Source organism: Cannabis sativa, chromosome 7 (genome assembly GCF_029168945.1).
Source record: "Cannabis sativa cultivar Pink pepper isolate KNU-18-1 chromosome 7, ASM2916894v1, whole genome shotgun sequence".
In the NCBI taxonomy this organism is placed as follows: domain Eukaryota; kingdom Viridiplantae; phylum Streptophyta; class Magnoliopsida; order Rosales; family Cannabaceae; genus Cannabis; species Cannabis sativa.
Genome location: NC_083607.1, coordinates 1,484,995 through 1,512,548, shown reverse-complemented (window position 1 = coordinate 1,512,548; position 27,554 = coordinate 1,484,995). Strand labels below are relative to the sequence as shown.

At 31.6% G+C, this 27,554-nt stretch overlaps 4 protein-coding genes across 4 annotated transcripts; 3 read left to right on the top strand and 1 right to left on the bottom strand.

Annotated features, from left to right (window-relative positions):
• Positions 1-390: 390 nt before the first annotated feature.
• On the top strand, positions 391-4,966 carry LOC115698102 (cold-responsive protein kinase 1). The gene is made up of 7 exons (XM_030625277.2): positions 391-740; positions 1,107-1,213; positions 2,634-2,749; positions 3,002-3,212; positions 3,308-3,545; positions 3,967-4,117; positions 4,275-4,966. The coding sequence occupies exons 2-7, from the start codon at positions 1,141-1,143 to the stop codon at positions 4,626-4,628; spliced, it is 1,143 nt and encodes a 380-aa protein (XP_030481137.1). The 5' UTR covers positions 391-740; positions 1,107-1,140; the 3' UTR covers positions 4,629-4,966.
• Positions 4,967-5,391: 425 nt separating this feature from the next.
• On the bottom strand, positions 5,392-7,602 carry LOC115697105 (ABC transporter G family member 10). The gene has a single exon (XM_061119134.1). It carries the CDS (start codon positions 7,348-7,350, stop codon positions 5,536-5,538), a length of 1,815 nt encoding a protein of 604 aa, XP_060975117.1. The 5' UTR covers positions 7,351-7,602; the 3' UTR covers positions 5,392-5,535.
• A 2,834-nt stretch (positions 7,603-10,436) lies between these two features.
• LOC115697256 (multiple organellar RNA editing factor 8, chloroplastic/mitochondrial) lies at positions 10,437-13,517 on the top strand. The gene is made up of 4 exons (XM_030624188.2): positions 10,437-10,909; positions 11,906-12,003; positions 12,100-12,165; positions 12,551-13,517. Exons 1-4 carry the CDS (start codon positions 10,512-10,514, stop codon positions 13,255-13,257), a joined length of 1,269 nt encoding a protein of 422 aa, XP_030480048.2. The 5' UTR covers positions 10,437-10,511; the 3' UTR covers positions 13,258-13,517.
• A 1,004-nt stretch (positions 13,518-14,521) lies between these two features.
• On the top strand, positions 14,522-18,816 carry LOC115697779 (probable beta-1,3-galactosyltransferase 14). The gene is made up of 7 exons (XM_030624906.2): positions 14,522-15,214; positions 16,704-16,856; positions 16,931-17,013; positions 17,110-17,209; positions 17,458-17,571; positions 17,769-17,911; positions 18,462-18,816. The coding sequence occupies exons 1-7, from the start codon at positions 14,844-14,846 to the stop codon at positions 18,548-18,550; spliced, it is 1,053 nt and encodes a 350-aa protein (XP_030480766.1). The 5' UTR covers positions 14,522-14,843; the 3' UTR covers positions 18,551-18,816.
• The last annotated feature ends 8,738 nt before the right edge of the window (positions 18,817-27,554 follow it).

Here is a 27,554-nt window from a genome sequence, read left to right as displayed (position 1 = left end):
TAGAAAAATGCTAAAGGACACCAATGGTACCTAACACCTTCTTATGTGTCAATATCGCTATTAATTCAACTAAGTATCGGGTCCCACATAATTTAATATAATAGCTTTAAGAGAGTATCGCTAGCCAATCGCAACGCCACATAAGTGCTAGACACTAATGGTACCTAATAGCAATGCTTAAATAAATATGGTTACCTTTATTATTTTAACTCGAGTTTTCCTTTTCCCAAAAAAAAATCTATTTTAGGCTTGCCCAACTAGTTGAGATTTTTCAATTCACCATGAAATGAAAATCATACCAACCAACCTAATCATTCATGTTCATTTTAAGTCTAGAGAGAGAGAGAGACTATAATAAAACTCCCAACTTGTTCAGTAATATATATATTTAAGTAATATAGAATAGTAGTTATTAACGGTTTATAATCCCTATCATTAAACCACACATTAACCCATAACACTAATTTTGAATTTTCAAGAGTTCATTTTTTTTTTTTTTACTAAGAAAACAAAAGACAGCTATGCTTTTACATATATATATTTATAGATTTGGAGAGAAGTAGTAGGAGGGGGAGGAGGACCATAAATTCAAAGTCTTGACTTTGGATTTAGAATGAACTAGGTAGAAAGAAGCAGCAGCAGCAGCACAGAATTCATCCAAAGATTAAACCTTTTTCAAGTTTTGATCATCATCATCATCTTCTTCTTCTTCTTCAATCTCACATACAAATTTTCATTTGGTGAGTTATACTTCTTGAATTTTGACCCAGTTCTCTAATCTCTTATATCTAAAAAATAAAGTTGTTTGAACTTGGGGTTTGTTTGATTTTTGGTAATTTCAAAATTTGGGGTTGGGCTTTGAAAATCTGGGTGTTTTGTTTGTTGGGTTTGTTGAAAGTTTTGATTTTTAATGGTTTTCTAGGTATGAGTTTTGGCTATACTTTTTTGATATGAAAACAAACAAGACAATCAGACCCAGAACTGAAATTATGTGATGATCTGTGTGATTTGTAATGCATTGTTATCTCACTTTTCATATTCTAAGTTTTAACATGGAATTGTTTTTTAATCACTTGGGATTATAGATTTTGTTTTACTTTTGACAGGATTCACAATCACAATCAATAGAAGAAGCTGGTCATGAGTTGTTGTTCTTTCTTCAGTAGAAGAAAGGAAGATTCCTCAGTTAGGCGAATAGTTGAAATTGATGAAGGTACATAGCTCAATCTCTTTTGTCTTCCTTTAATTATTATGAATATGGAGTATGGAGTAGTATGAACCCCTTGATGGGATATGAAAAAGAGCATTGCTAGCACCACTATGAAGTGGCACCTTGTAATTCGTTGGCGGATTGTACCAATAACGATATACCTCGTGAGGGTGTTAGGCCCCATGGATGCCCTTAACATTTCTCTATGAAAAACCATCTCATTTTAGATTAGGGAAGTTAATTTACCATGGCAAGGTAGGTACCTAAGGGTACTTTCCTTAATGGGGGCGAGTTCGGGGGTTCTTTGTCGGGTAGTTAGGAATGAATATTCATACTCGATGCAGGGTTGGGGAACTCGGATATGTTAAGGTATCGATAATACTCATTTGGTATCCTGTGTTTTATAAAATCAGCAAAAAGGACAAGAATCTTAGACTCGAAATTTGATTAAACTTGTGTGCTTGGGGAATAAATCGTCTTAAACTAGTGGCGCCTTATAATTTATTGGCGGATTGTACCAATAACGACATACCTCGTAAGGGTGTTAAACCCCATGGATGCCCTTAACATTTCTCTATGAAAAACCATCTCATTTTAGATTAGGGAAGTTAATCTACCATGGCAAGGTAGGTACCTAAGGCTACTTTCCTTAATGGGGGCGAGTTCGGGGGTTCTTTGTTGGGTAGTTAGGAATGAATATTCATACTCGATGCAGGGTTGGGGAACTCGGATATGTTAAGGTATCAATAATACTCGTTTGGTATCCTGTGTTTTATAAAATCAGCAAAAAGGACAAGAATCTTAGACTCGAAATTTGTTAAACTTGCGTGCTTGAGGAATAAATGGTCTTAAACTAGTGGCGCCTTATAATTTATTGGCGGATTGTACCAATAACGACATACCTCGTAAGGGTGTTAAACCCCATGGATGCCCTTAACATTTCTCTATGAAAAACCATCTCATTTTGGATTGGGGAAGTTAATTTACCATGGCAAGGTAGGTACCTAAGGGTACTTTCCTTAATGGGGGCGAGTTCGGGGGTTCTTTGTCGGGTAGTTAGGAATGAATATTCATACTCGATGCAGGGTTGGGGAACTGGGAAATGTTAAGGTATTGATAATACTCATTTGGTACCCTATGTTTTATAAAATCAGTAAAAGGGACAAGAATCTTAGACTCGGAATTTGATTAAACTAATGTGCTTGGGGAATAAATCGTCTTCGTGGGTCATCTTAACATTGCGAATGTAAGCGAAAGAGGAATGAATATTGAAAATGTATATGGTCAAATTCGAGTTTAAGGTACTCTTTTTTACTGTTTTGTAACATGTAGGGAAACAAATGAAAGGTTAGAACTAATATTGTTATATGAAATGGTACCAGAATGGTTTACAAAATGTTAACTCATGATTTGTGTTATGCAGTTTTGTCAAGCCTCCACAATGTTAGATTGTACAGTTACAAGGAATTGCGAATGGCAACTGAAAATTTCAGTTCCGGGAATAAAATTGGTCAGGGCGGTTTCGGTTCTGTCTACAAGGTATAAACAAAACAAAATCACAACATGTTGTCATAACACTTGGATTGCCCAATGCATCATTTCTCATGATTTATTTTTTCTCTCTTTCCTTGAAATACTTGTCCATTATTTGATATTTCAAGTTTGCTATTGAGTTTTCCTGAAACATTCAAGGTGGATTAGGAACTTGTTTAGATAGATTTGCTCCATCTTTTTTGTACAATCTTTATTTATTTTCATGATATGTTCATTATTCGGGAAAAAAAACAATAGGCAAGATTGAAGGACGGGACCATGGCAGCTTTAAAGGTATTGTCAGCCGAATCAAGCCAAGGTGTGAAGGAATTTTTGACAGAAATCAATGTGATCGCGAATATAGAACACGAAAACCTTGTTAAGCTACATGGTTGTTGTGTTGAGGAAAATCAGAGAATTTTAGTCTATGGATATCTCGAAAATAACAGCCTTGAACAAACACTTATAGGTAACTTAATGTACATTCTTACTTTGATCAATTCTTTTACTTTCAAGGATTTGAAGTAATGGATTCTTTCCACACTACATTTTTTTTTTTTTCAGGTGGAAGTAGAAGCAGCATTCAATTTGATTGGCAAACACGGCGTAGAATTTGCATTGACGTGGCACGGGGGCTAGCTTTCCTACACGAGGAGGTCCAACCGCATATAATTCACAGAGACATCAAAGCTAGCAATGTCCTACTTGACAAGGGTCTTAGGGCAAAGATATCAGACTTTGGCCTTGCAAAGCTCATCCCAGCAAATCTCACTCATATTAGTACTCGTGTGGCCGGAACAGTGTAAGTTCTCGAATTTCAGCTCTACATTAACTTTAGTAGGGATTGAATCCTGGAAAATATACCAGTTAGGGTTGGCTTTATGGTAAAGATAGTATTGTATTAAATAATACAGTACAACACAACACGGTATACCAAACAGACCCTTAGTTTGTTCTACTTTAGACCCTTTTAAGTTGCAAAGACATAATTTCAGTTGCATGGTGTGATACTTTTATTTTTCAAGCAGGAGTTGATAATTATCGATCGGGGTTTCCTTTTCGATCTTTGGTCATGGGTTCGGTACATTTTAACCGATTATGTAAGCAATTTTCGAATGAGGGTTACATGGTGTAGTATGATTTAGCTTGTAGTTGGTTTGAAACTGAAGGTTTTATCTTAATGTTCAAAACCAATTAATTAGCAATTTGAATTGTGTGTGTAGAGGTTACTTAGCACCCGAATATGCCATAAGAGGTCAGGTTACAAGGAAAGCAGACATATACAGTTTCGGTGTTTTGTTACTCGAAATTGTTAGTGGGAGATCCAACACGAACAAGCGGTTACCAGCCAAAGAACAGTATCTTCTCGAAAGGGTATGTCTTGATCCCAGTTCAACATTAAACAAGTCCGAACTAATTGAATACTAGTTCCGAAAATTCCCAAAATGGACGTACCATCTTTCAATCGAAATTTTGTTAATCCATTTAGTTACTACATAATGTTGTTAAAAATGTAATCTTTCAATTGTAGGCATGGAGATTGTACGAGAGCGGGGAGCTCGAGGAGTTGGTAGACTCGTCGTTGAACGATGATCTTGAGCTCGAGGAAGCTAAGAAATTTCTAAAGATTGCTCTTTTATGCACTCAAGACATGCCAAAACTCCGGCCACTAATGTCTACCGTTGTTGAAATGCTAACCGGGCAACTTGAAGTGAACAAAAAGGAAATATCTAAACCCGGGTTGCTATCCGAGTTCATGGACATGAAAGGTCAAAAGAATAAAGTCATCAACTCAAAAGACATGTCTTCCATAGGAACTACAAACTCAGGTTCTTCTTCAGTTGCTACAATGACTTTTACTTCTATACTTGACCGAAGCAATTAAGGTCGTCAGTCTGCCTTGTTTTAAAAGTCTCTACCTTTTTTTCGTTCATTTCACTAATGAATGAAAGTTTTTTACTATCAAAATTGGGCAAAAAGAAAAGTCCTCTTTCTACTAAAATGCTAACCAAACAATTCCTTTATACTTTTAACATATTTTGATCTATATTTTGTGTAAATTCTTTTATAAGAAGAATTTTCTTTACCTCTAAGGCTAAATGGTCTTTTGAGGTTTTCTATTTATTTTTTGTTCTTTCTTTCTTCAAATGTTCATTTACAGTTGTACAGTGTAAAACTCACCTATATATATACTATGATTTATTTTCCTGTTGTGTTCCTTGATATCATTTCTTTTATGAAGAAAATATCGATATCATTTCTATTCCATTTACTTAAATTTTCTTTTGATGTTATATTGATATAAAATAAAAATAAAATAAATCAAATTATATATATATATAATTCGTTGTTAAGTTGTCTCTTGCCTGCTTATGAATTCAGTAGTAGTTCGAAAGATTAACCTATTCAGGAATCATAACCCTGAAAGAGCTTGATTCTGTAAACACCATAGAGAAAGAGCGAAAGGAATATCTTATCGAGATAATCGTATTTTTTTCGGTAGATGTGTATAATAGATTCCTAAAAGCTATACCTAGATAGGTTGCTTGAAGTTGCAGCTTTTCAGCCAAGTATGAAGTCCTAAGTTTATTTCTCTATTACTCATAGTAATTGGAGATGTCAAATATAAATCAATGAAGCATTGGTTAACTTATTATCATCTCAAATGAAAATTTATTATTATTATTATTATATTGTATATGATAAAATTATCATTTTACATGTGGAAAAATGAATAATACAAAAGAAAGATTATACATATTTAGATAAGTACTAATAGTAGTAACTAGTTACTAGTTTCTAGTTCTATAGCATCTATACCACAAAATCAAAAAACAAAGAACTCTATAACCAACAATGAAACCCAACATCACAGCTAGATTACTCCATTTTTGAGACTCATTCAAACCTTGTTGTCTCAAGAATCCATCTCCATAAAGACTGCAACTTTTTCCATCATCAAAATCTAAACACCTTTCATTACTCCCTCTCTCATTTCCATACTCATTTATCAAGAAACACTCAAAAGGGTACTTGAAAAGACTCAAATAGTGCATGAAAATCCAATAGTTAGGCAACCTATCTTTCGATATAAAGTACCCCGAAAACAGAAAGAAAGATCCCATTAAGCCTGCAATGAATGAGTTTCCCATGATGAAATTTGGTACTAAAGCACTAAAACATGCTACAAATGAGTTTGACATCAACAAAACCATCCAAACCACAAGTGAAAAGTAGAGAAAACCGTCAAGTTCTCTTCTTAACCCGACGAGAAAGTAGACTGGTGTGGCGAAAAGAAAGCCTACCATTAGTAGAAAAGGAAGAAAGATCAAGAAATTTGACATGACATAGGAAGAAACTCTATAAGCACCTCTTTCTGTTTCACTCATTAAGATTCTTCTCTCGTTTAAGAAGATTGGTAATCCTTCTGTCGATGAAGATAACAAGAATGTTAGACTAAAGGCGAAAAAGCCTGTTTCGGTTTGTAGAACAATCTTTCCTTGTTTAGTTCCAACATTTAAGAATATAGTTCCAAGTATTAAACCAGCTACTAAAGCTTGAACAACTCTTGTAGTGAAAAGTTGTTTTGTTCTGAAAATGTTTCTGCAGAATCTTTGTCCTAGTATTACAACTTCTTCGATTTGTGAATTCGTGTAGGTAAGTGACTCTTCTTCTTCCTTGTCGCGACCTTTGTTAGATTTAAGCCGATTTCTGGACTCTTCTGAAGTTTGTGTTGTGGTAACTAAGCTCTCAACATCATCAATCGCGAATTCTAGTACATTGACATGTTTAGGAACTTTTCGGTTAAGTCTTTCTTCAAGATGATTGAGTGTTCCATTATGAGCTAAATTCCCATTTGAGAGAAGGATGATTTGATCAATGAGCTCGAGTATTCGAAAACCAGGTTGATGAATTGTTAGAATAACTGTCTTACCTTGATTAACCACCATTGATTTGAGCAATGACATGACGTGAAAAGCTGAGGCAGAATCCAAACCAGAAGTTGGTTCATCAATGAAAATCACAGCAGGGTCATGAACTAGTTCAACACCAATCGAAACTCTCCTCCTTTCGCCACCTGAAATGGCATTGTTTGAACCACCAGAAATCATTGAGGCTGCAACATGTTCTAACCCCAACTCACTCAACAGCTCTCTAACTCTATCTGCAGCCTCTTTTCGGTTACTAGATCGCCTTAAAAGAGCGCTATACATGAGTGTTTCTTCAACTGTAAGTAAAGGGAATAATGTATCGACTTGTTTAACAAATGCTGATATTCTCTTGAAACTTTTAATCTCCATAGGTTTGTCATTAACAAGAACTTCACCAGAGATTTCATTAGCCGAAATCTTTCCAGCTAGAGCCTCGAGCAGCGTGGTTTTCCCCGCCCCACTTGGACCTGCAATCGCAGTAAGTTCTCCTCCTTTTGCTTCACAATTTATGCTCTTCAAAATCAACTTTGGAAGTGTTTTTGTATTGAAACCAAAACAATCCCATTTCATGTCATCAAAAAGGGTTCTCAATTTGTATGAAAGGTTTCGAGTTTGTATTGAATATGAAGCTGGTTTTCGGGTAACAAAAACTGGGTTTTTAGTTGGTAATTCCATTGAAGATAGTTAAGAGAATGAATGAATGAATGTGTTGTGATTGTTTGATAAATTTGAGAGTGAAAAAATAGAAGAAAAGAAGGAAGATAAACCAACATTACCAATAACTCAATTGAGTGTTGAAACTAAGTTTAGACAAATATTTCATGATGTGTTTAATCATAATGTGTTTGTTTGTTTGAAGAGAAAATGTGGGAAAGTGTTTAGGAAAATCAAGAAAGACTTTTGAGTTTGCTTATGAAGTTGTTTTTTTGTTTCAGTTGAGCTGATTATTTGACCATATAATATAAGACTTGGTGTGTTGGTTGCCTTAACTATCTGCCTTTTACTACTTTTGTTTCACAAAACTCAACAATTTGGTAAGAAAAAAAATAAGAAGAAGAAGAAGAAGAAGAAGAATTACTTCTTCTCTTACTTTGAAAAAATCTTGAGTTCCTAGAAAAACAGCTGTTTTAATTTCCAATACTAGATTTTGTGTTTATTTTCTAGTCCTTAGAGTTTAGCAAGTTTTGCAATTGAGTCCCTCTACTACTTTTGTTTCACAAAACCCAACAATTTGGTAAGATAACAAAAAAATAAGGAATTACTTCTCATGCTTTGAAAAATTCTATGTTTTTTTGATTTCCAATACTAGATTTTACTTCTCAACAATTGAGTTTAGTAAGTTTTGCAATTGAGTCCCTCTACTACTTTTGTTTCACAAAACCCAACAATTTGGTAAGATAACCAAAAAAAAAAAAAAAGAATTAATTCTCATACTTTGAAAATTTCTATGTTTTTTTTTAATTTCCAATACTAGAGTTTATGTTTTTTTGAGTTGGGCAAATTTTTTGTTTATGTTTTTTTTACTAGGCCCCAAGTTTAGCAAGTTTTGCAATTGTGTCCCTCTACTACTTTTGTTTCACAAAACGCAACATTTTGGTAAGGAAAAAAAAAGAAAAGAATTACTTCTCGTACTTTGAAAATTTCTCTGTTTTTTTTTTATTTATTTTTTTATTTTCAACACTAGATTTTATGTTTTTTTGAATTGGGCAATTTTTAATTTATTTTTTTCTTCTAGGCCCCAATGTTTAGCAAGTGTTGCAATTGAGTCCCTGAATCTTTTCTTTTTGGCCATTTTACTACCTAACCATTTATCTTATTATTTTTTATACAAAAATATCTTATAAGAAACTATGTTGTTGTTGTTGACTAACTCTTTTTTATTTCCTTCTTAAAAATAATAAACAACAAAGTTCTATATATATACATATAGATAAATAACTAAGGTATGTATAAATATCCTATAACTTATTATATAGTTAATTAATTAAAGATATTTCTACATTGGATTTTTAACATCAATTATTACAAACTTTTTCTTTAGTTTTTAGATTTATTGTTAGTCAAAGAAGAAATTAAAACACATCAATAATAATAATAATAATAATAATAATAATAATAATAATAATAATAAAAGAAGGAAGAAATAAGAAGATTTCTTGTCCAACTTGAACCAACACTCACCAAACTTTAAGCTACATTCCTTATATATATGTAGGAACTAGGAAGGATCATAATTCATAAGTCTAAAAAAAAATATTTTATATAAACAAATAAAAGTGTAAATTGTTTAGTATTCATTATAATTTGTAGTCAACTATAATGTTTTAAAGTACTCAAACTTCTAAATTGAGTAGCTATTTTTGGATTTAGTGGGTGTATTATTTGGAGAAAAATTTACTCTAATTGTTTGTGAATATGATTTTAAAAAATTAAAATTATGAAATACTTGGAATCCAAAAAAAAAGTGTATACATTATTGGTTAATTGTTTGTGTTTTACAAATGTTAAAAATCCTATTCCAAAAACACCTACCAATCATTCATAAAATGTTCATTTAAATATAAAATTAAAAAATTAAATATATCTTCAAGGAGTGAATCGAGTGTGGTGCATTAAGAGTTATTTAATTACTTTACCAAAGCTTCACAAGACCTTTCATGAAGTTGTTAAGTATAATAAGGTGGCAATTTTATAGTAAAATTGTTATTAGACAACAATAATATCTAACACTATTATAAATATGGTTAGCCCTGAATCAACACGTGGATAATGACTTAACATTTAACAGTTAGGTACTTACGGAAGTTTGAGAAATATAACTTAAATATTATTACCATAAAAAATTAAACTTATATATTTATCTTCAAACGAGAGTTTTTTTTTGAAAATATCTTCAAACGAGAGTTAAACTTAGATATTTACGTTGCAATTACTCTATTTAAAGAGGAGTGCTAATTACTTCCTATTACAACTTCTTAGTTAACTTCCACGTCTAAAATCACATGCCTTAATATTTTTTTCATAGCAGTATTTGTTATGTAGTTACAATATTATCCTGGTAAATTTTTGAAAAATTTCAAATAGTTTACAGTATTAGAAACAGAGTTCTTGATATTTCAGTTTACCACGAGTGTTCAAAAAACTTTTTTTTCAACATTGTAAACAATTCAAAAAAATTTAAAAATTTACAGGGATAATGTTGTGAGTATGACGAACACCACTGTGAAAAAATATTCTAGTATGTGTTTTCAGACATAGAGGTTGACTAAGAGGTTGTAATAGGCGGTTGACGGTCGTTAGGGTTGGTAATTCGTGTTCGCGGATCGTATTTGTGTCGTGTCGAGACCCATGTATAAGTATATGCTCGACCCGAACACGACCTGTTTAATAATCGTGTCAAAAAATAAAACTAGAATACGACCCATTTATAAGTATATTTTGTTTAAACATATCAACTAACACATTTATGACTCATTCATGACATGTTAAAGTACTAAAATAATTTTAAATAGGTCATTAACGGGTCAATTTCGTGTAAACCCGAACACGAAGTGGGTTAGACGAGTCAACTCGAACACGACCCAAACCTATTTAAGACAAATCTAAACCCATTAACTCTCGTGCAAGTTTCAAATCATACTATCGTGTCTGATCACTCAGTAGTACTCCTCTCTTGCTAAAATGGAATTAATTTTAAAATGCAAGGGCAATTTGGGAATTATGGAGTATATATAAAATGTTCCCAAAACCCTCATCTTTGATTCCCATCTTCTCTCTTAACCCTTTCTTAGGGTTTTTGACAGAAACAGTTCTCTTCTCTCTCTCTCTCTTCAGCCATGGCTACAACCACTGTATCACGTTCTCTTCCCAAAACCCTAACCCTAGCCTCTTTCATTTCCCGCTCCATATCAACTTCATCCTCCATTTCCACAGTCCACTCTCGCTCCTCCCTCTCTCTCCTCCACCGACTCCGCCCTCTCGCCGGAGCATTCCTAACCCACCACAACGTTTCTCTCCCCTCCTCCAATCTCCGATGTTTCTCATCCAATACGACGTCGTCTTCTCTCAAGGATCCTAACCCTAACTGGTCTAATCGACCCCCGAAGGAGACGATTCTTCTCGATGGGTGTGATTTTGAGCACTGGCTTGTTGTTATGGAACCCCCTGAAGGTGATCCTACCAGAGATGATATCATTGATAGTTATATTAAAACCCTAGCTATGGTCGTTGGCAGGTGACTCTTCTTTCTCTTCCTTTATTTATTTAATTTTTAATTTTTTTGTGTTACCTATTTAATTAATGTGTTAAAGCTTTAATCTTGCTTAATGGGGTTGATTGAATCATTCTGTTTGTTTTGAAAGTTTGAGCTTTTGATGAGTTGTTTTGAGTACTTTTGAATTTAGGTATTTCCCAAATGGTGTTCAGTTTAGTTATTTTTTAGGGTTTTGAAGTTTGAAACGTACTATTAAGATTACTAAACTAAAAGTGAGAGTGTTATGAATTCATGTTCCTTTAGTTGTTTTTTTATTTTATTTTTCATTTGAAATTTAGTTTTACCAATTTAATTTGATGTGCTTAAAGTTGCAATCTTGAATAGTGGAGTTGATTAATTTATTCTGTTTGTTTTTTTTAAAAAAAGTTTTGAGCTTTTTATTTGTGTGGAGTAGTGGTTTTTAGTGGGTTATTCTGAACTCTTATAAAGTGTTCTGTTTATTTTGAAAGTTGTAATTTTTGATTCGTTTTTTAGTAGTATTTTTTTCTCAGTTGATGAGTTGTTTTGTAAAATTCATGTGGTACTTAATTTGCGGCGTAGATACCTAAGTTGTATTTTCGTAAACTAACAAGTGGCTACAGGTTCCAGAATTATTTATGCTGCAAATAACTCTTTCCCAAATGATGTTCGGTTTGCTTTGTTTTGTTATTTTATTTTTGAGTTTTGGAAGTTTGAAATGTACTTTTAATTTTAAGATTGCTACACTAGAAATGGGAGTTGTCTGCATTCATGTGAGTTATTAATTTTTGAGTTTTGTAATGAAACCTGAAGAGATTTTTGTATAGGTATCCTTGATATGTATTTTATTTTGTATGTGCTTATTTTAGTTGGATTGATTTAATCATTAACATTGGGATTGTGGTACCTTTGATAATTGTTTTTTATTTTACTGCGATAACAATTCAGTCTTATGTAGTTGATTTTTCATTTTTTGGGCTACTTTTTTTGAACAAACAGTGAGGAAGAAGCAAGAATGAAGATATACTCAGTTTCTACTAGATGCTATTTTGCTTTTGGGGCTCTTGTGTCTGAAGAACTTTCTTACAAACTCAAGGGTACATCATCTTTTTTAATCCCTCAAGTTTGAATTGAATGTTAATAGTGTTATCCGTTTGTATTTCTCATGATTGTTTGTGTTTTAATTTCTTCAGAATTGCCTAAAGTGCGTTGGGTCCTACCTGATTCGTACTTGGATGTGAAGAACAAGGATTATGGAGGTAAGAATATGATGGACATTTGAAACTATTTAGTTGCATATTAGTTCCATTTTAAAACATCATAAAAGAGATAAGGATGATTTTTTTTGGGTACAAAAGCTGTCCCATTACGATCGCAACTACCAATTACACGAAGTGTTGAGAAAGAATGCACCCGAGTCCTTATTGTTGATGATTTATAATTAGACACCCAATGCTTAGCCTTTATCTAAGCAAATCCTACATCATTGGATGTTTGGGTTGCCAATAATTTTGTCAGTAGTTTATTTACTTTTTTCACTGTTAAACTTCAAATTTTGCATCTGTCTTCTGAAGATTGCATGAGTTTGTTAGCATTCGGGTTTCTCTTTCTCTTTTTCTTTTGCTTATTGTTTTTTATTGGCAGGGGAACCTTTTATTAACGGCCAAGCGGTTCCATATGACCCCAAGTACCATGAGGAATGGATAAGGAACAATGCTAGAGCAAATGAGAGAAATAGGCGTAATGACAGACCTCGTAATTTTGATAGATCAAGGAACTTTGAGAGGAGACGGGAAAATGTGCAAAGCCGAGATTTTCAGAGGGGACCACCTCCTCCCAATGCTGGGCCAAACATGGGTCCACCACCGCCCAACATGGGTCCACCTTCCCCCAACATGGGGCCTCCACCACCCAACAGAGGTCCACCACCTCCTCACATGGGCCCACCACCACCTCACATGGGCTCGCCACCACCACCCAACATGGGTCCGCCACCTCCCAACATGGGCGGTTATCCTCCCAACAACATGGGCCAAGGTTATCCCCCTAATCCCCCCAACAACATGGGAGGATACCCCCCGAACAACATGGGTCCACCCAATAACTACGGTGGTGGAATGCCACCACCACCACCACCACCAAACAACAACTGGGGTGGCATGCCACCGAATAACTACGGAGGATCTCCACCCAACCATAACAACAGCGGTCCACCACCGAACATGGGAGGAATGCAGCATCAGGGTAATAACAGTGGATGGTCTGGTAATGTACCTAATGCAGACAATCAGAACAGCTACACACCTGGCCGAGACATGGGAAATGTGCCTGGTAGGAACTATTCATCTTAATTAAAAAAACCAAATATGCCTGGGCAATTTTAGCTGTAGATAAGCAAAAATGGCATCCTATGTTGTTTTTAGGCTCTGTTACAATATTAAGATAGAAAAGAGAGAGTTTGTTTTGGTCTCTATTTTGCTGAACACATTATGTTGAGATACTTCTGGTTGTATTGTACCCAACAACATGAGTTTTTTTCCTTTTTAGACTCAAAACTCTGTTTAAATATCTTGTTCCATATCTTATTTATATATCTACTTTTGTTATTCAATTCAATATATATGAATGACTGTGATATGGGTTTTGGGTAAGGATCTTTAAGAGTTGTTGGTTTAGTGTTTACTAGTGGTGTAAACTTGCATTGATTTGTTACTAAATGAGGAACACATGTTACTATCGGTTCATTTCTTTGTACCAATAGGTAATTTGAACCATAATAGTTCACCAAAATTTGTGTAAAATGATAAAACATGTTTGTCTTATTTAGTATTAGTCCTCCCTTTTTTGGACTATTTTTGTTGTTATTATTTGAAAATATATCCTCATTTTGTTATTCTAAGTATCATTTTATATTGATTTTTTAATTATAGGGTATTTTATGATGATTATTAGAAATATAAGAAATATGATTGTTTACACCTAACTGAGTTACAAAGGAGGAGATTGACTGAGTTATTGTCTAACTAAAGAATATGCTAAACTAATTTATGAGTTATAATTGTAATTAACATAACAAAGAGATGCCAACAGAAGTTTAAACAACACTTTTAATGTCATAAACTATATGTGACTAGTGGCCACATTTAATAAATTATTTCAAAAAAAAAAAAAAAATACAACTAAAAGAGATATATTTGTGATTGTGTTTGGTAGTAGAAATTGATGGTCCCATTAATAAATTATAAATGCTAGAACATCAGTGGTACTTAATATTTTCTTAAATATCTATATCGTTATTAGTCCAACTAAATATCGAATTTCATATAGTTTAATGTAATAGCTTTTAAAGAATATTGCTAGCCAATCGCAAGACGACATGTCTAAAGGTACTAGATACCCAATGCTCTTAATTTAATAACAATAGTGTCCAATAACAATGCTCCATATTATTATTGATACAATTAAATATAAAATCTCATATAATTTAATATAATAACTTTTTTAAAAAAATTAACTAATGATAAAATGTCACAACTAAAAACTTTAGGCACCAAACCAATAGTGCCCAATGAATAATGTTCTATAACACCCTATAACATTTCTCACAGGTATATCTCAAATCATTATACTAATCAAATTTGAATAATTTGAATATAGTACAAATATTTAAAAAAAAAAAGAACAAAAAAACAAATTGAGGAAAGAGCACACATAGTGTAATGAGTGAAAATAGTTTGGGAGTTGAATTGAAGAAGAAGCAAAGAAGAAGAGAGTCACTTCAATCAATCACTCTCTCAACCAAAGCCAAAGCTACCAACTTTCTTACTTCCCAACTCAATTCAACTTCCAAATTTCTCTCCTTTCACTCCCTATGATCCTCTCCCAACACTTTCACAAAACCCCCAATTTTAATTTCATCTAGGGTTCATCACCAACAATGCCTTCTTCCCCGAAATTCTTCCACGCTCGTCAACAGAACCTTTCAACTCGCAGATCCACCACTACTCTCTTACTTTCCACTTGCTTAGTCATCGGGATCGCCGGATTTCTCTTCGGATTCGTCGCAATTCTCAGGCCGGTTAATAATTGCCCCCATTCTGAACCCAAATCGGTTCGAGTTGTTTGGGAGAGAGATACTAGTGGTGGTAGTAACATTGATGGATTTGGTGGTGTTTTGGGTTCTGGGGATGGGAAGAAACGACATAAAGTTATGGGCTTTGTGGGGATTCAAACTGGTTTTGGATCGGTTGGTAGGAGACGATCTTTGAGGATGACTTGGATGCCGTCTGATCATCAAGGCCTTCAACGGTAAAGATTTGATCTTTGTGTTTTTCTCTTTTTGGGTATTTGAATTCAATCAATGTGACTAAATTAGTAGAGATTAATAGTTGATTTGGGGCTTAGCTTAGAGATTTTGGTTTAGTAAGAGAAATGGGATTTGATCTTTGAGAAAGAAGATGTTACTAAAAATGGATTTCCTAGGAATGTGGAGGATTCAAAGCTATATTTTAAATTAGCTTTAATGGTTGTAATGTATTGCATTGGCACTTGGGTTGCTTATTAGTTCTTTTGACTCTGACTGTTTAGCTTAGCTTTGGTTTCTGCATCTTTGATTAGATTATCTTTTTGTAATAATTTAGGATCTTTGTTAGAGTATTTTACTAGTTTGTTGTACGATTTTTTTTAGGCATATCTGATTTATGTTCGTTGTTCGACTATTATTGTCGCATATGAGTTAGTAGTTCGTGCACTTAGTGTGGATGACAGACTAGTTTGGACATCTTTTCTTTATGTATTATTTACTAATTATAGAAAAAGCTAAATTGTATATTGGAAAAAAGAAAAAGGAAACTTGAAAACTTAAGCTGATATCAGAGACTATGAACTGTAAAGTGGCACCAAGAACCAAGATTATGTTTTGTTTGTTAAGAGTTGGATTAGCTTTTTGAAGTAGGATTGTAAGATTCGGATCTGACTCGAATGTTAATGTAGACTTGTTGAACATTAAGTAATGAGTTGGACTAGGAGGATGGAATAATGCGGAATGGTTTGAATTTCTTGTAAGCATTCTTGGAGTCTTATCGGTTACTAGAAGAAGTTGATTGAATGCCTTTGGTCTAAGAAATCGTGTGTGGTTAAATGTCATTTATCCAAATGTTTATGCCATCTTCTTGTATAGTTCATGGTGGGGAGACTAACACCGCGGGAATTTGACAACAAATCGTATACCTTCAGAGATATACAGATTTCATGAATGTAGCAATCATATGCTTTAAAAAGAAAAATACTGTACCGGTTAATCTTTATGTGAACAATAGGAGCAGGGGTGAATCTGATGAGCTTGGTAATTTTGTTTCAGTAGTTTCGATAGATTTTTTCCTTTTATTAGAGATTTCCTCTCTATAACCACATACAAGTTATCGGTGTAAACATGGATTCCATTACTTCATGGCCCATTGTAATTTGTAATTATTGTCACTGCATTTCTCATTGTTCAGCTCTTTTAATTTTTAGAGTGTCAATCGGTGTTCATTTTCTGTATTAGTCACGTGTATTGTTGTATATGTTTGTTTGTAGTCGATTAATTCAATCTAGTCCCTCCATTTTTCCAAACTCTGCTTGCGTTCTTATGGTTGCTACTATGCCTGAAGCTGCACCTGAAACTTTCCAACCCTGCATTCCTTAGTTGTTTTGATCGATTTTGAAATCTTAAAATAGTTGTTTGATACTTCTATTTTTGCATTCATATTGTGACTAATTCGATTGTATATTAAATGAATTGTAATTTCGAGTGCAGATTAGAAGAAGCCACCGGTCTTGCTTTCAGGTTTGTCATTGGTAAAACCAATGATAAATCAAAGATGTCTGAACTGAAGAAGGAGATTGCTACTTATGACGATTTTTTGCTATTGGATATTGAAGAGGAGTATAGTAAGCTTCCATACAAAACGTTAGTGCTAGCTTGTGATCAGCAATTATCGTTTATATTTTAGTTCTTTGTAAATATTCTATGCTTTACTACAGGTTGGCATTCTTTAAAGCTGCCTATGCCCTATATGATTCCGAGTTTTATGTTAAAGCCGATGATGACATATATTTAAGGCCAGGTGAGAAGTTGAAGCTTTACCATCTTCCGTATAAATGTTAATTCTTTGCTTTGAACATGGAATTTAACCGATCCAATCTTTTCCCAATATTTTCAGATCGCCTTTCACTGCTTCTTGCTAAAGAACGCTCTCACTCGCAGACATACCTTGGATGCATGAAGAAAGGCCCGGTCTTTACTGATCCAAAGCTGAAATGGTTAGTGATTTTTTTTCCTGTTCATATTTATCTTACCAATGTGCTATACTAGTTCGGTACTTACTACTAGAAGTCCTTCCTTTGGTTATAAAAACCATGAAGAATCATAATTGTGGCTATATCACAATGAGACTCAATCGGGTTAGAAGTTAAAATGGAAAGTTGGATCCTTAGATAATCATGTAGATCTCTAGAAAAAAAAAAACTATTAAGAATTTGCCGATGATCATAATGGTAAATATTTGCAGGTATGAACCGCTAGCCCATTTGCTCGGGAAGGAGTACTTTCTTCATGCTTATGGTCCAATATATGCTCTTTCTGCTGATGTTGTTTCAAGCTTGGTTGCTCTTAGAAATAACAGGCAAGCTTGTTTCCTTTACGACCTTCTCTATGTTCGGTCCTCTCTTTAGCATTCTAAGTTTAAGAAGTACCTACACGAATTCGTTTATTTATAATTATATATATTGTGTTAAATTTTTATGGTACCACCCATCATCACTATTGTCTTGATCACTGTAAAAAAAGGTTTTAATCTGACTGTTCTTTATTTGAATGCAGTTTTCGCATGTTTAGCAATGAAGATGTTACAATTGGTGCATGGATGCTTGCAATGAATGTCAACCACGAAAACAATCAAGCACTCTGCTCACGAGATTGTACATCGACATCTATTGCCGTGTGGGATATTCCCAAATGTTCGGGTTAGTGTTTCTTCTCACTGCAACACATCGTTACCAAATTATTCCAAGTACTTGTACGAAACTCGAGATATCTTGTCTATTATGAAGTATCTGGAGAACATCAAAGCAAGATAACTTTTACCTTGGATTTTGATCCGAAAACAGACAAAACTGTTTATAATTTCTGTAGTAATTGAAGTTAGTTAGGTTAGAGATTGATTGGCCTTATTGCAAATTTGCAATGGTTATAATCCCATGCATAGCCATAACAACAGGGCCGACCCTGAAATTGGGTGGGCGTTAAGAAAAATGAAAGATCATCGAGTCCTTTATTAAAAAAATATATATGTATATTTTAAAAGTGAAATATCTTTTTTGGACCTCTGGGTTGGGTGGGCTTTACGTGCAAGCCTAGTCCGCCTCAGCTCAAGGCCGGCCTTGCATAACAAATGTGTTATCAAATTCAATCTTCTTGGTCAAACATAATAAGAATTATATTATCTTCAATGGAGAAATTTACTTGTATAGAAAAGATTTACACTTTCTCATACCATTCGTGTTATTAATGTAGGGCTATGTAATCCCGAAGCGAAACTATTGGAACTTCATGGAGACGAGAGCTGCACGAAGACTCCTACCATGGAAGCCGAAGAAGAGTAGTGATTTTTTTTTTCTTACATTTTTTCCTTAACAAATTTGGGTAATCTTCCCTCATCTTGATCTTACCAGATGTTTTTTACTTCTCAATTTTGACCGTAAATTCTTATATTTTTCGACTAAACGAACTGCGGGAAGAGGTCTCAGTAAAAAAAAAAGAGGATTTAGGAATGATAGTGTTGTTATTATTAGGAATGCATTCTTTCATGTCAAAATTATAATTCTTTTTCTTGTTTTATATATAAAATATCAAATATGGTTCTTTTAAATTTATTCTGCCATTGTTAAGAGTTTGAAAATAGTTGGATTTGGATGTGTAATGAATGATTCAACTTTATTATCTCTCTCACTCCATGGAACAATTTTAGAGCAAATAATGTAAAAATAATTTTTTTTTTAATTAAATAAAAAAATTGAGCATAAAATCTCAAAATTCTTAATAGAAGTTCTCTTTCTACTTCTTTTTCATTTTGCACTACCATTTTATTATCTTAAATAATTATGCCTTACCTACATATTTGGCTTTTATTTATTTATTTTTTTTGTTTTTTATGTAATAATATTAAGTCAAATGGGGTAAATTAGAAAATACTTCTTTTATTTATCAATTAACTAAATCACCTTTCATTTATATTTAATTGAAACATATATTTTGTACCTAAAATATCTTGAGATAAAGGAGTCACATGGAAAGCATTTGAAAAGTAACAGAGGTAAAATAGGTATAATATTAAAAAAAAAAAAAATGGTAAAAATGAATTTTTTTTTTTAAAAAAAAAAAAATAAACATAAAAGATGACAATATAAAAAAAGTATAAAGTCTACAATTATCATTAAATTTGAAATCTTTGTTAAATCAATTTTCCTTACTTAAAAATTGTACTTGAATTCCCACTTTTTTTTTTTTGACAGAACAATACCATGCATGAGTGAAGTATTAATAAAATTTAATATTATTCACTTAAAAAATTATTTAATACTTACGTAGAACATATTTTATTAATTTGGTATTAACAATGTAAATTACATTAAATTTTATATGTTATCCGCCATCTCAAGTCACGTGATTACATTGAGTTGGTCAAACACCTACAAAGATTGTTTAATAGAATCTGTCTGACCAACCTTGTATAGTTTATATCAAACTAGTGAGTTTAATTAGGAGTGCAAACGGATCGAGTCAAATCTGATCAGATTATAATTCGACTCGATCTGAATCAGTAGACAATCCTCCTGGGGCAGATCATGATCCAATCTCCATGTATTGGTACTAGATTAGGACAGGACAGGTCAGCAATCAGAATCTCGCTCGAATTATTTCAGATTACCCCTAATGGCTAATACGTCAGATTAAAGCTCTAATCTAATCCGTCCAACTATATATTTTTGCTATTCTTAAGTTTAATTGGGACCTACAATAATATTCATACAAATTCAATGGTGAGATCTCTCTATCCTCATAATAATATCCCATGTGATGTGCCATTTCTCTTTCTATAAATTTATATATACATATAAATATATATAAATACATTCTAAAAGAATTAGTGGTATGGGAGCCCATGTTATACCTAATTCATTGGTGTTTCACATCAACAATGCTAACAATTCTAGAAAATATAGTGCATGACATGTGGATAGTAGACATATATGTCTATAAGCTTTTTTCTATTTTAGCCTTTTAATTTAGATATGTTTAGAAATATTTTAAAATGTAATTATTCAATCTTGTACTCAAATTTAGTAATGATAGTCACACACTCTTAATTTATACACTATAATATATAAATAATCTCAACTACACAATTAAATATAATTTGGTCAACCCTACTTAATATATATATATATGGAACATTTCTTAATGGGTAATACCCATTGATGGGAACTAAAAAAAATTAATAAGGTAATAATCCAATAACCTTTTTATGGAAAGTTTCTAAAAATTATTTTTTTTAAAAAAAAAAAAAAATATATTTATTTTTTATAAAATTAGAAATAATAATTACAACTAATAATTTAAAAAAAAAATTATAAATTATTTTTAAAAATTAATTAAAATTACTACTTTATTATTTTATGAAATTATGAGTTTATTAATAATTTATTATTGTAAAACTAAAAATCATTTACATGTATATTAATGTGTTTTTTTTATTAGAAGAATAGGAGCTTGATTGTAGAATCCAGTTGTCTTAATATTATTCATATTCTTAAAAATAAAACGCTACAATACTTCTTAGTTCTTACTTAGGTTATCATTGTTAGAAAAATATTATTACCATCAAATGATTTTTTTGATATTACCATGAATCATTCTCCTAGAATAACTAATGAGGTGTTGTTCATTATTTATATTTTTAAGATTGGAAGATGATAATCTTGTCTAGGGGTCAAATATAATTTTTTGTGCTGAAATTCTTGTGTCGGCAATTGCCATTATTCAATAATGTTTATGACACTTTTTTCTTCTTTCATTTTTTTTTTTGTTAAAATTTTCTTCATTGGTTTTGTTCTTATAGATTTGGTAAGCTCAAGTATTTTTAAAAAAAAATAAAAACATATAAATAATTGTTAATTATTATAAAATTAAAGATTTTAGGTTTAAAAAAAAATCTTATACATTTTATGTGTATTACAGTTTAAAGTTTAAAATTATTATTTTTTTTATTTTCAGTAATGCAATTTAGAATTCTAGTATGAAGAAATTTTATAAAAAGATAAATATACATTTTTTTTCTTTTTAATCTTTAAAATAATTTTTATTGAAAAAAATAGTTTGTTAATTTTTTTAGTTGTGTTTTATTTTCTAAATAATAATTCCATTTATAAATTTTTTATTTCTATTAATAGTTTTATCTATTTTAGGAATTTTTTATTCCATATATGGGTATTTTATTCTTGACCATTGGATTATTGGATTATTACCTTATTAAACATTTATATATATATGTGATTAAGATTAGTTACATATTGTATTGTGTAAATTAATTGTTCAAAATAAATCTCACTATTTATATATATAAATATATTTCATGGTCAAGCATTATTAATCTATTAAAATATATTTTTTTATATGTGCCTTCAATTTATTTTCGTATTTAAATATAAATCTTGTTATATACTTTTTTTTTATATATAATAAGCGTGATAATATTCATTAAGCAATAAACCACTTAAACCTCACGGTCGTTACAAAATAGATCCCTCGGAATTGAGGAAATCGAAATAGAGCCATACAGTTGGTGGGAAAAATCTCACTTAGCCACATTATGGGCCGCAAAGTTACAAGACCTACTAACATGAGAAAAATTACAACTAATAAAAGCACGAGAAGACTAAATACAAAATAAGACATAGTTCTCAAGAGCCCAATGAGATACCTTCCCATTGAGCGCATTGATAGCTAGCCTCGAGTCACTCTCCACAATAATATATATATCCTAGATCCATTGCCATCGAAACAGCCAAACAGCAGGCCGCAGCTTCTCCACATAGCGCATCTGAGTTCTCCAGTCGAGAAGTGTCAACCCGAATCACCTTGCCTAGATAATCCCTAGCAACACCAGCAATGCACATGCTCTCTAAGCCCACTCTAACATCACAATTCAGTTTTATCATGCAACTCTGCAAAAGAAGTACAAATATTGTTAACACATTTCAACACATCTGTGGAGAGTTATTGTGTACCAATTCGTTGCGTGTCCTCCAGATGCTGTTATATACTTTGGTTTTATATATTTATACTTAAATTTAATATATCCTAAATTAATGATAAAATTCTATAGAAAGATTTTAATTCATTTTTTTTTAATTAAATACTTGATAGCATATACATCAATATGACATATATTTATCTTTAAAAACAATATCACATATATATTTATATATGTATATATTTTAGATCTGAAGTAATCAATTTTGACAAATGTCAACAAGCCATACATGTGTGGCCAATTAATATTATAATTTCATAACATGATTTTGCTATGATTGAGTTATATAAATATATATATATATTTGTGGTATTATTAAAAATATTTTTTAAGCTTTCTTGTCAAACATAATTATTACAATATAAATAAATAATAATATATAGTAATTGAATTATTTTGATTTGATATAGGAAGCTTAATAATTAGTCTATAAACAGACAAACTAAATCCAAAAGCAAGTAATAGATTGGCCAAAAATTAAAATATATAAGATAATGACATTAATTTAAGTAATTTAAATAAAGAACAAAAATATAAATAAATAGTTAAGTGAAGTTGAAGTTACATAACCTAAAAAGTTTAATATCGAATAAATAAATAAATAGTATAAATGGATTAATAATTGATTGGAAAATCATAAATTATTAAAAAAAAATGTATAGTGGAAAGAAGAGTGGTAGCCAAGACATCAATGGACTAAGAAAGAACAATTATAGGCCCACCAATTAGTGTGGGCCCCTTTGATTGGGCCCACCAAATAATGTGGGCTTTTTCGGTTGGACCATGATGGACTAATCAATAATCATTATGGTGGGTTTTCTTCCTAGACACACTATTTTGGAGAAATAAAGGAGAAATTAACATGAATAGAAATAGAAAAAGGAGTAAAATGAAATTCATGATGAGTCAATGCAAGTATTTTTTTTCTTTTAAGAAAATATTTAAAATAAGATTTTCCTCTAACCATTGTAGATTTTTATTTTAAATTCTTTCCTTTAACTATAACATTTATTTTAACACTATTTGGTAGGAGGGAGAAGTAGAGGGATGGAGAGGAGAGGAGAGGAAGGAGAGAGGTGGGAGGAGATGATAAATCTTATTGTTTGGCAAGAAAGATTGAAAGAGAGGAAGGAGATATGAGAGGATTGAAAATCCATTCAAACCTTCAATTTAAAATCGGGGTAAGTTGAAAAATGCCTCTTTTATTCATCAATTAATCAAATTTACCTCTAATTTTATGTTTATTTGAAATATACCTCTTTTTATATGTATTGTACCCAAAATACCCTTACATAAAAGAATCACATGGAGAGTATCTTGAAGTGATAGGGGCAAAATTGGTACAATGTTTAAAAAAAGAGGTAAAAATGATAGATTTTAAAAAAGAAGGTAAAAATAAAAGAGGACAATATAAAAAGGGTATAGAGTGTAATTTCCTCTTTAAAATCCCTCTATTAATAGGAGGATTAGAACTCTCTCTCTTTAAATATTATAAATTACAAAAAATACTTTCATTAAATATTATTAAAAAATAATTATAAGAACGTAATAGTAATTTTATATATTAATAATTATCTATCCCTTCTATTACTTCATCTTTCCTACCAAAGAACATAAAATAAGTATTATTCTCCTTCCCCTCCCTCTCTTGTACTCTCCATCCTTCATTAACTCTCTATTCATCTTACTCTCATTTTTTCCTGCCAAACATAGTCTAATGGTAATTGACAGTGAACTCTTCTTATGTTTTAATTTTAGACACTTAAATTCTTGATCTTTTTTTAGTGGCAATACCTCATTAATTTCACTTTTCTTTATAAATTTGAGGCGTCCGTTAAATTCAACTGTTAAATACGATCTAGAATGTCACTATGTATAGATGTGTATATATGAGAGTAAAATTTCAAATTCAATGAAAATATACCACGTATATTATTACTAACACCGCCACCACCAAGCTATCTGTGATGATAGAGTCTACCTTCTGGTGCTATCACAAGCAGAGACGTCTCTGTTAGCAAGAACGACAATGATGCTATTTGAAAGGAAAGAAGAAGGAGCATTGTTGTTCATGGAGGAGAGGATTTGGAAAACGACCTCTATGGTGTCTTTTAGAGTAGGAGGTTTTTAGTTTTTGGTTTTTGGATTTTAGATTTTAGGTTTTTTTTTTTAATAGAATATGTATTTTTATTAAATAACATTTATTTTAAATTAGTTATTAGGTAAAAAAAAAATAGTGAAATAATATGAATTGTCCATGTGTCAACATAAGTTTGAAAAATTGAGGTTTTGAGTATTAATACTGCAACTTTTAAAAATTAAGTATTTATTAGTAACAAGATTATTAAAATGAATATTTGTACTGTAAATTAATAAAATATTTTTTTATTCTAAGAGCATTTACATCAACTTCTCTACTTAACTTCATTTTATTTATTTTACCTCACACTTTTACATTACATCATACATCAACTTTTATATTTTTTTCTCTATCCCATCTAAATATTATATTTTTTAATATATTTTATATATATAAACCAAAAAAAAAATTAAAATGTTAAATGAAAAAGAATTAAAAAATGAGAGAAATTATTAAAATAATATTTAAAGAATGAATAATGTTTTTTTATATGAAAAAAAAAATATTATTCATGGGCTAAAATTTTGAACTATGTTTGCTGACTTAATGGATTCTTTTTTTAACAACATTTCTTTATATTTTTACCTCTTGAACTATGAGAAATTTTTATTTTTATGGTTTTTAAAGTATAAGTTAGTAAAATATAATTTTTTTTCAAAAAATTTATTTTATTAAAAAATTAAAAAATATGAAAAAAAAAAATGCATAAGGTAACTAGTTACTCCTTTTATGGTAACTAGTTATCCCTTTAGTTACTATAAATGTACCTAATTATCTTTACTTGATTTTCTTTTATTTTTCAATTTTTTTTTTTAATTTTCTAATAAAATAATTTTTTTAAAAAAGAAATCATATTTTTACATATAAAATATAAAAGCTCATAAAATTTATAAGTGTGAATATAAAATAGTATTTGGGGGGTCATGAGAAAGTAAAAAATAAAAATTGTAGAGCTTCATTTATTGGGATTGGTTTGGAGGGTTGTGATGGGATTAAGGCTAGGGTTAGGGGGCATGGCATGAAAGTGAGTACATATATGTGGTGTATAAAAACTTTGTGGGACCCACTAAACCAATATCATACATTAATTTTTGCTTCTTCTACATCTTTCACACGTGTCATGTTACAACCTATGTGATGACATGAGATGACCACTTTCACTTATACTTCTTACTATATCCAAAAATGTATAATGATAATAATAAAAAAAATGTGAGTAATTATTATACTACATATTTGGTGTATTTGTTATTCTTTTAGTAGTGGATGTTGGGTAGATTTTTCAAAAATAACATTTTTTGAAAATAAAATTATTGAAAAAATTAAAATTTATAAATACATTTTTTTTTTCATCTAAAAAATTATCTCTTTAAAAATTGTTAGACTTTTTATTTAAGCTTACATTAAATTTTATTGATTTTATTAAAACGTAAGTTAATTGGATAGTTCTTTGATGTGTTAGGTCATATTGTTAGTGATCAATAGTTAATAGATTTACCATCTGTGTGTAAAGTTTAGGTGAAACATAAGTGTGAGTTTTTCTAGTTAACTGAAGTCTTTAATTAGCAGGCTCATACATATTGTCTCATCACAATTGTATACTTTTGATAATCAAATAAATAAACTGATTATAATTTAGAGATATAAGGAGAAAGACTTACTTGATAGTATTGCACTATCAAATTGCGGTAATTATTAGGGCTGCACATGGGTTGGGTTGGGCGTTTTTGGGCGGTTTGGCAGTTTTTTTATTTAGCGGTTTTTTAAAATCACAACCCATACCTGCCCAATAAAAGTTTGGGGTGGGCGGTTTTTTAGGGGGCGGTTTATTGCGATTTTTTGGGCGGTTTGGGTTGCTTAAAAATCAAAACTTCCAAAGTATATTATCATACTAAATGTAAATTTTCTACTCATATAATGAATCATAATAGTGTATATTGCCCATTAGGCACGTAATCATAGAGCCATAAAAACTTAACAAATAATTTATTTTGCATTGCCAAAATAAAAATTATGTAAAGATAAACAACTAAAGTGATATATCGTGGTTAAAGGTTGGATCGGTCACAGTAAAATAAAAAACAACAACAACAGATGAATCAATGTTATCAACGGAAACAGGCTGTAATTTGACTGATTCATCTACACCATTACGACCAAAAACAGCAAAATGAAAATACAACAACAAAATCCAGAAAAAAGCATATAAAGCTACCAAACAACAAAGCCGATTATATGCTGATTCTTCCCCGTCCCTTTCTCCATTTGCTCGGACGGAACACTCGTCGCCGAACGTCTCATTAGATCACCAAATCCTCCCCATTTCACGGATCACATTAAAAGTTTCAATTTTTATTGTTCTTTTGCATCAATTAACAACAACCCAAAAAATTCACATCCAAAATTTACATCAACAACTGATTCCAAGCTTACAAACAAAGTTTCTACTGTTACAAATCTACAATAATCAATACATTTATAATGAAACTAAGCTAAATACATCAAATCAAGAACCGAAATAATTGGTTCTTGTTCGAGCTAGCTCAATCCGTAACGTAAGAAACTAACACAGAATCAACGAGAATTGAATCAAAGAAAAATGATGCAGAGGATACTTACAAAGACATTTCGGTTCGCCTCATAACGATCCGATAATTTTTCCTCTGGTTTTTGGTTAGAGAGAGAAAGAAGAAGAAGAAGAAAGTGAAGTGAAGGGAGTCGAGGTAGGTGGTGGGGGTTGAGTCGTTGATGGCCTGAGGCTGGGCGGCGACTGTCGACGATGGGAGAAGAGAAGAAGGGGACGAGCGGCTGTGAGCGGTTCAAGAGTTTCAGAGAATTAGTTTAGGGTTTTGTTCTTTTGTTTTAGTTTATTTTAGTTATAAATTTTTAAAAAATAAATAAATAAAAAATAGCGGGTACGGGTTGGACCCGCCCCTTTTAAGCTAACTCGTACCCGCCCGCCAAACAGCAGGTTAAAACTTAACCCAACCCAATTTTAGCGGGTTTTTAATGGGCGGTTTCCATGCGGGCGGATTCTAATGGGTTAGGCGGTTCTCACGGTTTAGCAGTTTTTATGTGCAGCCCTAATAATTATTATAGATCAATAAGGTACACATATACTTAATTATTGTATATTGTTATCGTGTTTTATATT

What these genes read in the sequence shown, in the direction of transcription:
- LOC115698102 (XM_030625277.2), top strand. Translation starts at nt 1,141, where the DNA reads ATGAGTTGTTGTTCTTTCTTCAGTAGAAGAAAGGAAGATTCCTCAGTT. An exon ending in GTTTCGGTTCTGTCTACAAG is followed by an intron (nt 2,750 to 3,001) that starts GTATAAACAAAA and finishes AAAAAACAATAG; the next exon opens with GCAAGATTGAAGGACGGGAC. An exon ending in AACAGTATCTTCTCGAAAGG is followed by an intron (nt 4,118 to 4,274) that starts GTATGTCTTGAT and finishes TTTCAATTGTAG; the next exon opens with GCATGGAGATTGTACGAGAG.
- LOC115697105 (XM_061119134.1), bottom strand. Translation starts at nt 7,350, where the DNA reads ATGGAATTACCAACTAAAAACCCAGTTTTTGTTACCCGAAAACCAGCT.
- LOC115697256 (XM_030624188.2), top strand. Translation starts at nt 10,512, where the DNA reads ATGGCTACAACCACTGTATCACGTTCTCTTCCCAAAACCCTAACCCTA. An exon ending in CTAGCTATGGTCGTTGGCAG is followed by an intron (nt 10,910 to 11,905) that starts GTGACTCTTCTT and finishes TTGAACAAACAG; the next exon opens with TGAGGAAGAAGCAAGAATGA. An exon ending in ACTTTCTTACAAACTCAAGG is followed by an intron (nt 12,004 to 12,099) that starts GTACATCATCTT and finishes TAATTTCTTCAG; the next exon opens with AATTGCCTAAAGTGCGTTGG.
- LOC115697779 (XM_030624906.2), top strand. Translation starts at nt 14,844, where the DNA reads ATGCCTTCTTCCCCGAAATTCTTCCACGCTCGTCAACAGAACCTTTCA. An exon ending in AGTAAGCTTCCATACAAAAC is followed by an intron (nt 16,857 to 16,930) that starts GTTAGTGCTAGC and finishes GCTTTACTACAG; the next exon opens with GTTGGCATTCTTTAAAGCTG. An exon ending in ACTGATCCAAAGCTGAAATG is followed by an intron (nt 17,210 to 17,457) that starts GTTAGTGATTTT and finishes AAATATTTGCAG; the next exon opens with GTATGAACCGCTAGCCCATT.